Source organism: Stegodyphus dumicola, chromosome 1, assembly GCF_044657685.1.
Source record: "Stegodyphus dumicola isolate Sdum_Otavi_A_Nest chromosome 1, ASM4465768v1".
NCBI classification, from domain to species: Eukaryota; Metazoa; Arthropoda; class Arachnida; order Araneae; family Eresidae; genus Stegodyphus; species Stegodyphus dumicola.
Genome location: NC_140768.1, coordinates 264,188,241 through 264,200,432, shown reverse-complemented (window position 1 = coordinate 264,200,432; position 12,192 = coordinate 264,188,241). Strand labels below are relative to the sequence as shown.

Sequence of the window (12,192 nt, the reverse complement as noted above, 5' to 3'; positions counted from 1 at the left end):
AGGATGCCAATAAGCATAAAATTAATTATACACTGAAAGATAACCTGAACAATGAACTGAAGAAAACTTCAAAGCAAAATTTTTGTTGAAAAATTAATCTTAAAATTGCCAAACATGGCAACGTTCAACTATAGGCAAAGGGAGGAGCCATGCCTATATCCATGCATGCAAAAGAATTCACATTGTTAAAAAGAGCAAAATATGTTCTTAGTGCAATAAAGAGTACGAATTTATGGGTACTTTAAATGTCTACCAACAGTTCACGTTTTAAATACAAATCAGGACCATAGTCAAATTTTTAGTGCTTTTAAAAACAATTAATCGGACCACTAGTGCTGATCAATAATGTCCCTAAACAATGGCATACACTCAAAAATCAGGAGATTTTTCACAATGTTAAAAAGACTTTTTAAATGATGAAAATATAAGTTTTAATAATGAATTAACTTTAAATAGTAACTAATTCTTAAATGCAAGCAACACAAAAATACCTTACACATAAAAAACATTTTTATTACTTGCATCGATTAAGAAAAAAGAAAACCACTTTAATTAGTTTTCGTACAAATGTTATAAACAGTGGCAGATTTTGCTTTCTTTAAGAAACTTCATAATTTTGTTCGTAGTAATTGCCACGTAGGCCTGCTTTCGATAATAAAAGCTTTTCTACTGTGTCATCACTAATATTAGATCTAAATTTAGTCCTCGTTTTCGCAACAATACTGAAAATTTTCTCACACTCTGCATTATTATGGGGAACTGTCAAGATGGCCAACATAATTCTAGACAGCTCACTATATTTTAAAATTCCATCAGCAGACATTCTGCATTAGCAACTTTTTGGTCCTCTGTTTCTGAAGAAAAATGTTATTTTTCATTTTTTTCAACACAACTCATGTTGTCCTTGTGCTTTTGTGTACGCACATGTTTGAGAACATCCGCCCTTCCACCATGCGAAATCGAAAAATCGCAACGACAGGCAGTACACATCACAATTTTATTACATTTCCTTGAGGAAATAATGCAAAGAAAGTCAACTGTGTATGATTTTTGAAACGTACACGAGTAATTCACCTTTCTGGCAGACATAACAAAAGATGATAATTTCTAAAACTATTTCCCTAAGGCACGTATACTCAAACAACTCAGGACAAAATGACCAAAATAACTAAAGAACATCCAAATAACAGCTTGCTTTGTTCTGATTGGCTAATTAATATATGCCAGATGACACGTAGTGGAGCACGATGACCCCATTGGAGAACTGGAGAACGACGTTTCTGGATACGTATATGCTCTGCTCTCACTTACAAAGCAGAAGTTATCTAATTCGCAAGGTTATGTTTTAGATATAACCTAGAGAAAATTCAATTGCTTCCAGACTGCCAAAATCACTGTTTTTTTTTTTTTTTTTTTTTGTTTATATAACAAAGTATTAAGCCAAGTTCCATAAAAATCGTGAGAAATTTTAAGAATAAGAAAAAGTCGGGAGAAATATATTGTAAATCGGGTTGGCGGGAGAGTGGTCGAAAATCGGGAGTCTCCCGCCTAAATCAGGAGAGTTGGCAACTCTGCAATGGTAATTTGAATTCTGACAACCAGGCGTTTAACCATGTATAACGTGGATATACGGGCCACCTTCCTTTACAGTGCACTCCTTCCCTTAGACAGAGATATTTTGCGTGGCACAATCAAATGAACCAAATGAAGAAATTAATTTTACATGCAAAACCTTCAAACAAAGACATTTTTTAAAGTTGGCAGATATACATTTATAATGGGTCTATAAAACCTGCTACAATCAAATGATAAAAATTGGCTCAGTAGCCAATTACTGTTTTTACTTTATTGTGTACTTATCGGTTTTATCAGTTAACATATTCTTGGCGAATTTCTTACAGCCAGAAGTTTTTTGGCAACAAAACAACTACAGTAGAATTAACCTTTACCTACTGTTACATCGAATACTTTTTCCGACATTCTGTAAATATTATCGACTTGTCTGTCGTGTTATCTGTAATTACCTAAGTTCAAGTTTTTGCAATTCAAATTTCAGTCATTTTCAAATTAGTTGCTTGTACCCGGCAAATGCCACTGACAGTCTGGTTTTTCTGTTTTGTTCAACTACAGTGCAACTAGTTTTATGAGCTTATTCTGCTTTTCTGAATTATTTCCTTAGGTACTTCAGATGTTTAGTTATTTAGCACCAAAAATTTATCGCAAAGAGCATGTGACCCAGTGTAACCAATAAGTACACTTCATAGATCAAGTATTAGTTATTTAGCACCAAAAAATTATCGCAAAGAGCATGTGACCCAGTGTAACCAATAAGTACACTTCATAGATCAAGTATTCTCTAATCCCTGTTTCTTAATCTTATTTAAATCAACACCACTTCTGTGAACGTTTACAGCCTAATGAGAAGATAATCTAACCCTTCCCATAAAAGGCTTCTTTAATACGATAAGACAGACAAAAAATTACAATAAATAAAATGATCAAGATGACATATGCCACTCAGCTGAATGTCATCAAAAGAAATTACATGAAAGTACTTTGGTTTAATGAGAAATTTACAGATGTTCATCATCACATTCTGACAATAGAGTATATTTTTTTTCCTAAAAATGATGTCTTTCTATAAAATGAAATAAGAGATCGTTCATTTATGATTCAATAGTATCCACTCTGAAAAATGATAATTTTATTTATATGTAGGTAGATGATCCTAAATACTATCATGTGAATACATTCACTATAATTAACTCCAAGTTCCATTAACTAATAATTTTACTTAAGGCATCAGGTTTCAGTTTGCATGCAAATGTTCAAACAAAACAGAAAATGAGAAAAGCTGGGTACTTATGGCAAAAACCTGGATTTGGAAATCAACGATGACAGTAAACAACATTGTTGGAAAGGAATAAGAATTAAATTTTTCTGAAAATATCAAAATAATAATCAACAATGCTGCTGCCAATTAAGAGAAATTCCCTTTCAGAAAGCTGCAAATTTGCAGCTGCACTGAGAATCATACAGGGTCAAGCATGTACGGGAAGGTAATAAACAATTTCCAAGACGGGGTTATTTATATAGGTTAAAGTATTTCTAAAAGCACTAGCTACCAAAAAGTATCATTTTAAAGATTGAAAAATAACCTTTTCTTTAAATCTCTCAAAACCCTCCCTTTAATTCTTATTCTGCAGGCTGCCTTATATTTCAACAGATTTGAATAAATATTTTATTAATATGGCAATAAATTTCTATAAATGAAATTTTGATTTAACAAATATGCTTTTTGCACTTTTAACTTAAATATGCTTTTTGCAGATTTAAAACATCTGAAAGAAGAAAATAATTTTTTGATATATATCACAGTGTAATTACAATATAGCTTTGACAAACAGAAATTGATTATTCAAATGAATGGTTATTCAAACAATTTAAAAATTGGTGTTGAAGTATGTTTAATGAATATTGCAGGAAACACCTCAATATGAAATATAACTAGGTTCTGTGAAATTTTCTAAAAACATCTTATTGTTCTTCTCAGTATCCTAGAACACTTATTTCTTGAATATCTGATTTTGTTATTCTTTGCATTTACTTATATTCTACTATGCCTTCACCCTAGTCTCTTTTAGACTTTTCTTTTACTGTATTTTGAGACTCGGTAAAAATTACACTTAGTGAGTGTATTATTTCTAATAATGCCATCTAAATACAAAGATTATGCTTTCAATTAAAGATAAATTTATTCATCAGTTTTTTTTAAGAAAAAGGTAAATAATCATTAATTTTATAATGCGTGAAAGTTAGCAGCTAGAGATGCTATATTAAAACTTCTTTTCTGTAATGATGAAAACATTAAGTTCACCAAAATAATTTCGAGCTTGAAATAAATATAACAACTAATTACTTAACTCAGTCCCATTTACTTCGGATAATAAGAGTTTCCAGAGTTTAACTTTTTGAGAAAATATTTTCAACATATGCTAATAAAATATTAAAATAATTAATTTAAATTTATTGTACATTTTTTATATTTCTTTAAGTCTTGGGACAACATTTAATGCTCACTGAAAATCCCAATATTATTCATTCATTAATTAGATCTTATTCATAAAATATATATTATAGCCATAGTTATAAATAATAATAATAATAATAAAGGTTTAATTCACTGCTTTAGCAGATAATTTCAGTAACCACTTCTCAACTTTAAGAACATCTATCAATTCAGATACCTAGGTCCCATTTGGAAAAGATTTTGATTAATACTCAATAACAATGTCAAATCCTTTATGTTATATTTAAAAATTGACTTATATACAAAAATTATTTGGGAAACTAAACAAAAATTATTTAGGAAATTAATCATTTATGATGTTATTAATAAATTATTATAATGATAATTCTTACAACAAATTTTATCACAAAATAATAGAAAAGTGAATGATTCATGTATTTAAGGGGAAAACGAAAAGAATTTAAGTTCATATTAAAAGAAACACAACACATTTTTTGAAATTAAGTATTTAATACACTCGTACAAACATTGTGTAGTCAAGCAATGCAATGACACAGGCTGATTCCCTTAATAAATGGTTCTTTTATAACAAGTAGATATTGCTACAGGAGCGTTTTTATATGATGCTAGGAATATGACCAGCAATCTTGCAGCACAATCAGCAGAAGGCAGGTAAAGCATTTATTAGCCTTATCCCTCAAAGATACCCAACTACCTTCTGTGACAGCCACAAGTTTCTCATTTGTCTGCCATATGAAATTTTGCAAGTTTAACATCTTGGTTTGAAAAACTACCAAAATGATTCCTGACAGATTTGTCCCACTCAATGGTTTATATAACTCCCTTACATAAAAACAATGGAACATCTCTGCCATTAGAAATGTGTTCAAGGCACTGCTGAGGAGGAAGATCCTACTTTTTTTAAACCTTATTTTCAGATTTGAAAGAATGGAAGAACATTTAATTTCAGAACTAGAGTGTTTGTGGATTGGATTGCCAGAATAAGTTTATACATTACACCATCATCAACCCCTCCTGCAATGGAGAAATTAATCAATACTGTCTCCCCAGTTAAATTTAACATACTTTATTACTTAACTAATTTGATTTTAGATCTTTTTTATCACACTGAGTAATAAAATGCAAATTATGAATAGCAAATTAACTTAACTACTGAACATCAATTGAAACATATGGAAAATATTTGCAATATATTGTATTAAACTAAAATCAGTCCAATTAGCAAAGTTTTTTTTTTTTTTTTTTTTTAATTTTTGCATTTGTCAAAATTTTCATTAAACAATATCTTCTCTCTTTTTACAAACTTATTTTACACAATACAGCAGATTTGTTGTCTAGTAATGAGGCAACTAGGAAATTACTTAGTTCATGATATAAGAAATAATTTTCAAGCCATCAGATTTTTTTTTTTTTTTTTTTTTTTTTTACAAACCAAAAGACACAAAACATTAGGATGACACAAAACAACACATTACAAAAACTGCATTTGTTTAGGTGACAGCACATTCTAGATACAGACATGACAAATATGCATTTGGCTAGAAGCAGAAATGTCTCGTTAATATGACAGCTAAAACAAGTTTTGTATTTTTTTCTTTTTACATATATAAATTTCCATGTATTTTCTCAGAGAATAACTGCACTACATAAGAGTAACATTTTCTGTACTGTTGGTGTTTTATTTATTTATTTATTTTATGAAAACTACAGTAAACAGATGTTAATTTCAATCTAAGCATCTACAGACTTTGACTGTCACGGCCGGAGACAAATTGCCTGAGTTCATTTAATCTTTCCGAAAGTATGGAGATGATAATGATGTAATTCTTGGTCTACATCCTCCCTGTAATAAAATAAATAAGCTGCCTGTCTGAAAATAGTTGGTATGTACACAAGGATTGCATTACTAAAACTGCAAAACAGTAACATTACTGCTTTTAAGTTTCCTAAATTACCAGCCATAAATATTACACACTAATGACCTCTATAGTTTTAAGTACGGATGAATACCACATCATGTAGGAATGTTGAATCTACTGAAAGCAGCAATATAAGAAGTTTATAAACAGAAATAATCTGCTACAAAATATAATCAGATAACAGAAGTATGATTTGTAATGATAAAAATAGTATGTAATCCCCCCATTAAAAATCGTATGTAATAGATGTGAAAGCCACTGGTGTTAAAACATGAAATGAGGTGACAAAACATGACACAAATTAACAAACATAAAATTAAGAAAATGATTTAAGATTCATTTCGTCTTTCAAGAAAAGAGAAATGTTTTTAAATAAATAAAATTATATTTTTACAAGCTGCATTGCATGATACTTATCTCTGATTCACAATCTCATGTTTTTCATTCATTCCTACCACAATCATAATCACAATGGAAGGAAATGTTAAAAAAAAATTAAATAATATACAGCTGCATCACAGTGCCCACAGACAGTTTTAAGTTCTTCATACACTAAGAATGTTTACTTTCAGTGTCAGTACTATCTGAGGTAGGATCATCGTGCATTCCTCTAGATTTAGTTGGTAATTCTAAACTAGGATTTTCATTATTAGTTTTTGCTAAACACACACTTTCAGAGTCACTATTTGAATTTTTACTAGATATCTGTGCAGTAGCACTACTGGATGCAGGACTTCGCCCAGTAACGTCCCTGAATGTTTCTTTATCACTGTCGTCTTTGTCTGGATTGTCATAAATCTCCATTTTTCCATCATCTAAGTCGTCGTCGTCATCATCATGGTTTCCCATTAATGATTTTAGGCTTTCATCATCAGTTTCCTGGCCATCAGCAAAGTGGCTTTGGGTTGAAAGCAACTTGCTAGAAGAGGTATGAGCTTTAGAAACTGGAACTGATGATAAAATATTATGAGCAGCTGGTGATGTAACAGTTGCTGCAGTCATTGAAGAGCTTAGTGTTGTACTAAGAGAACTTGTGGTAAATAATGGATTATTCAAACCAAGTCCATTGACCAGACCACTTTGAGTAAACGAACCAAAAGAGGCTGGAAGATTTGGTGGCAGTGTAAAACCTCCTAAGCCTAATGGATTATACAGAAGTCCAGGAGGATATAAGAAAGGTAATGAGGATGAAGGCAAAGTTGTCGTCGAACTCATGCTACTTGAGGTAGCACAAGAAGATGCAGGTATATTTTTTCGAGATGAACTGCTAGAGTCTTTTTCATTTCTACTCTTATCAGAATCCTTATGATCCTTTGCAGGTAAATTGGTTCCTAATGGTGATGAACCTTGAAGTCCAGGAAAATTGAACCCAGGGAATCCAAATAATGGGTTAGTTAAACCCATACTTGCCAAACCACCAAAAGGCAAAAATATAGGAGGATTTGTTGAAGTGGTTGATGTAGCTGATGTTGTTGTTGTAGATGCTGTACTAGATTTAGGCGGATCCATGAAGAATTTCATATTTGGAAAACCACTGAGCATTCCAGTGTTAGCAAAACTTAAAGGATTTAAGCCAGCTGAGGGGAAAGACATGGTTGTGGCAGGGGGAGCTAAATTCTGATGAGCACTAGCCAACAATGAAGCTGCAGTTCGGCGTCCTCTCTTTTCTGAAGGAGTGACTATTCTTTTTGCCATATTATTAGGTAAGTTACCCTGCAATGAGAACAAAGGCTCATAAAATGCTCTTGCACTAGGTAATAATGTTTTAAATACATACACACAAACACACACATATATATATACTTTCTTTTTAAATATAAACTCCACAAAATGTTTTTAGAATTAAATACTTTTTTGGAATATTATTCATACATTGTTGTCCCATATAAGAGTTTTTGTAAATTAGTTTAAGGGAACACATACATAGCACGTTTAATTCCACACACATCTGTATTTTACAAGCATTATATATAATTAGTGAAGCAGTGACCGCAAACAAAGTACTCTAAATTAAAAGGGAAAAAAAGTTGCATGCAAAGCAAAAAAGCACCTTTTCGCGGACTAATGGTCCCCATTTCGGATCAACGTCGAACATAGGATTTTTGTCCAACCATTCTGCAAGGTACTTCAAGGGAGGAGCTTTGCTTCCAGTTATCTGCATCAGACGTTGGGGAAAAAATTAGCAAAAGGTGAAATCTGTCAGCATGATTTTTTTATAGCAAAAGGGAAAACAAAAGTCTTAAATCCATCTGAATATCTATGTGCAAGAAAAGAATCAATGCACCTTATCCATAAAAAGCGTGCTGCTAAGAATAAAAGGCAGGGATAAAAACAAATTTAGCAATGTTAAGATGTTAATAAAGCATTAATCATGGGGAAAAAAGAAAAACCATTTACCATTATTAAGAAAAATGGGAATAGTGCAGATCATTCCTTGCTAACTAAATCAGAGATTTTAATAATAAAAAATTATGCCATATTTAAATTTAAAAAAAAATTAAAAACTAAATAAACAAATAAATAAATTCTTCTAATTTATTATTACATTTTTATCATCTTAGATAATAATCAATTCCCTAAGAAATCATTATAATTTATAGACAGCAAAGATACTGATATCAAACCTTCTTATTAGTGACCCTATTTATTACTGAAACATTTTCCTCTCCGGTGATTTTGTCATAATCAAGTTTAGTTGGATCTAATCGAGGCCTACGGCCTCTTCTTCTACCTTCTGGTAATTCTAGCAGTTCAGTCTATGCAAAACAAAACAACAAAAAAATCAACTATGCTATCAGAAATATATTAAATAAAACAATCTTATTGCAAAATTTCTAAGTAACTTCATTTTTTTTAAGCAAGTAAAACATTAAAACATAAAAATACTAACATTTTCACTTACATGAGATGGAAATGATGACACAGGGCTGAAAGCCATGGCTGCAGCAGCAGCAGCGACTAAATTAGGATTAGCTGCTACTAATTCAGGATGATCATCTATCCACTTTTTAAAATCATGATGCATTAAGGCAGAATGGTCTAACATAGGGTTATTTCCAGCAGAATGTTCATCAGATTTATTAGAACCTGTTTTTAAAACAACATAAATGTGATTTAAATTTTTAAAAAATTGACAACTACTGAAAATACACTTCTCCTGCAACAGCAAGTATAGCATTACATATTCTAATATTTTTTCATAAAACCAAAAGTTTAATTCAGCATATACAAGCAGTGTAGCCAAATTGTGCGATTTTGCGCAAATTTGTGACTTTTGACAAACTTATGCTACTGAAATTTTAATATTTGCGATTTGCGAAATCCATCATTTTCTTCTGCTACTTTTTGTGACTTCAAAGATTTTTTTAATATATCATAAAATGCTTTTATTTTTAAATAATTTGTCAATTAAATATAATTTATATTAAAAAACAATTTGTTTAGGCTTAGATACAAGTTGACATCTGGCAATCTCATTTAGATGTGGGCTTTTCTTTTCAAGGCTGCACAGCCTGATGCCAGTATAATGAGAAAGAGGTAAGGGAAGTGAAAAAAAGGAAAAAGAAAGAGGGAAAAAATGCTTCGGGACCTCTCACACCCTCCCTCGTCCCCCGTGCATTTTGTTTTTAAGTCAGTCCCCCCCAGTTCCATGGTGATAATTAATCGAAACAAAGAACTTGCAGCTTGGGTGCCATATATTGGCTACCCTAACAGAGAAATAAATTAAATTCATACTCCTGATTATAATATTGCTAAGAACTAAGCAATGGACTAAGCAATTTGACTTGAAAATCAAAGCAATGCCATTTTTCTGAAACAGATCCACCACACAGAACGGAAAAGTTACTGAAAAGCATCCCACAATTAAGCAAAAAAACAATGAATTAAAAAAATTAATTGCCAACTAAAAAACTTTAATACAAAGCTTAATATAACAGTCTAAACGTGAGGGATCTCTTAAGAATGAATATCAGCAAATTCATTTAAAGATTGAAAGTAAATTAAATGAAAATTTATTAAAAAAGAAATGGGTTTTTAAACAATTGAAAATAAGCAATATCGTTTTAAAATTTTTTCATTAAAGCTAAGGTATGTAATCAAAAAGACTAAGAATTGAACACAGTCTGTAACTTACAGAACCAATACACGGTAAATTTGCGATGATGTCAGAGGTCATATGAGCCTGCGTAACTATGACATCACAAAAATTCACGTGATCTCTGATGTCATTTGCAATTTTTTGTGTCTTTTTGAATCTGCTTTTGCTATTTTAGTTGAAAATTTTCTGGCAAAATGGTAAACAAGAAGAATATTTTTACACGATATGCACATACAAACAGAAAATGTCTGAACTCTCTCGAGTATATAAATGATATAGAAAAGGAGAGAAAGAAAACTCAGAGAGAAAAAAAAAAAAAAAAGTGGGGGTTACATAGAGGAAGGGGGAGTGCTAATATAAGCAGCAAACATACTTCACAGAAATATGATGTCTATTCTTTGTAGCATGTTGAAATAGACAATAATTATAATACAGAAATTATTTTCATAATTATCCTTATTACATTACCATCATGAAATCATTTTTCATCAAAGAAAAATTTTTGACGACATAATAAAAATATCTAAAATGTTCCAAAACTATTTGCCAGTAACTAATCATTTAGAACCTTGATTATTGTCTAACATAGTAAATACAGTATTTTTTAAAGAGTACATGCTGAAAAGGTTTAGATCTAGAGCCATGTGTTTTCTGTTTCTAAAAAGAATTATTCTGTATTTAAAAACATCATAGGTATCACAGAATTCAGACTTCTAAATGCAAAATAAGAAATATTACTCATAATTAATGTAAAAACTATCAAGCATTCATTAAAAAAATAATAATTAAAAAAAAACACTCTTTGAATATCTCTGTTTTAATAGCACACATAATAAAGATTTGACATTAAAAAAGATAAAAAGGATAATGTTACCATTTGCTTAATAATGTGGCTACTGAAGAACCAAAAAACCATTTTATGGAGGATAAACTACTTAGTGACTTTTTAAGCACAGATTTATACAAATGACTACAAATAAAAAAGGTCAATGTAATACGATAACAGTGAAGAAAAGACCCATATGCTTTAATTTAAAGAATTGAAAGGAAATTTCACTATCCCCCCCCCCATAACTGATTTCTCATGCAACAGAGAATTAAAGTTCAGAAAGTTGAAAAATATGCTATAATTAACTCTCTGCATTAACAAAACACAATTTAAGGCCCTATACACAAAGAAAAAAAATCATACCCTTTACTTTCAGAGCAGTAAAAGTTTAGAGCTTCATCAATATAAAGACATAAAGCTACAAAGCATACATCCAAATCGATCGATACACTTCTTTAAAAAATTATAAGATACATATTAAAAATCTGTATCTTTTGTTAATATTCCTCTAAAGGAGTAGTAATTTCAAATTGCATGCAGCTAAATGCACTAACCAAAATCAGCTGAACGGACAATATTTTTTTATATATAAAACAGAAAGAGAATTTTTCAACAAAATAAAATGTTTCAACTAAATTTTAACATATTAAATATTTGACATACACAGCAATAATGATGAAAAGAAAAAATTCTAATTTATAGTACTTATTTTTTACCTGAAAATGTAATTCTTCTGAATAAAAATGTTATATTAAGCTCTATTCTATCAATTAATATATCCATCAGGAACTACTACACTTTCCTTTTAGATTATTATAACAATACATAATAAATGAAAAGAGCACAGAAATCAAAACATAACATGATTATTACCCAAATTCAATCTGCTTGAGCCTGAGGACATAGTAGGATTCAAGAATGAAGAATGAGCCGGTGCAGGTGTCATATCAAAACCTCTATTTAAAGCTTTTCTAACAGATTCCTCACTGTATTGCAACTAAAATAAATAAATAAATACACATGTATATAAAATGCAAGTTATACATCATTGCAAATGCCTAATACAGGATCATCTATGAGTAAACTTTTATTGTTATTTGGCAAAACAATAAGCAAAACAGTTTCAAAAAAAATCTTTTAGGAAATATGGAACATAATGTTTATACAGTTATTTCGAAGTAATAATATCATAAATATGAATCCATCCAATGTTAAATAACACAAATTAAACACAACTGTTTGGACAGCACTAATGCTATTACATAATGATCTATGAAATAACTTTTGATAATCA

General features: G+C 30.5%; 1 protein-coding gene across 7 annotated transcripts in view; it reads right to left on the bottom strand.

Moving 5' to 3' along the window:
* Positions 1-5,269: 5,269 nt before the first annotated feature.
* Positions 5,270-12,192, bottom strand: part of LOC118190273 (uncharacterized) — a 182,344-nt gene continuing 175,421 nt past the window's right edge. For 6 of the 7 annotated variants that reach the window (XM_085827602.1, XM_085827618.1, XM_085827614.1 and 3 more), the window contains 5 exons: positions 11,772-11,895; positions 8,873-9,057; positions 8,595-8,726; positions 8,021-8,125; positions 5,270-7,683 (listed from right to left, as the gene is read on the bottom strand). In XM_085827602.1, the coding sequence (XP_085683728.1) occupies positions 6,523-7,683; positions 8,021-8,125; positions 8,595-8,726; positions 8,873-9,057; positions 11,772-11,895 (1,707 nt within the window). In that variant the 3' untranslated portion in view covers positions 5,270-6,522. The remainder of the gene's footprint in view (positions 7,684-8,020; positions 8,126-8,594; positions 8,727-8,872; positions 9,058-11,771; positions 11,896-12,192) is intronic. The other variant, XM_085827631.1, reaches the window with a different exon arrangement.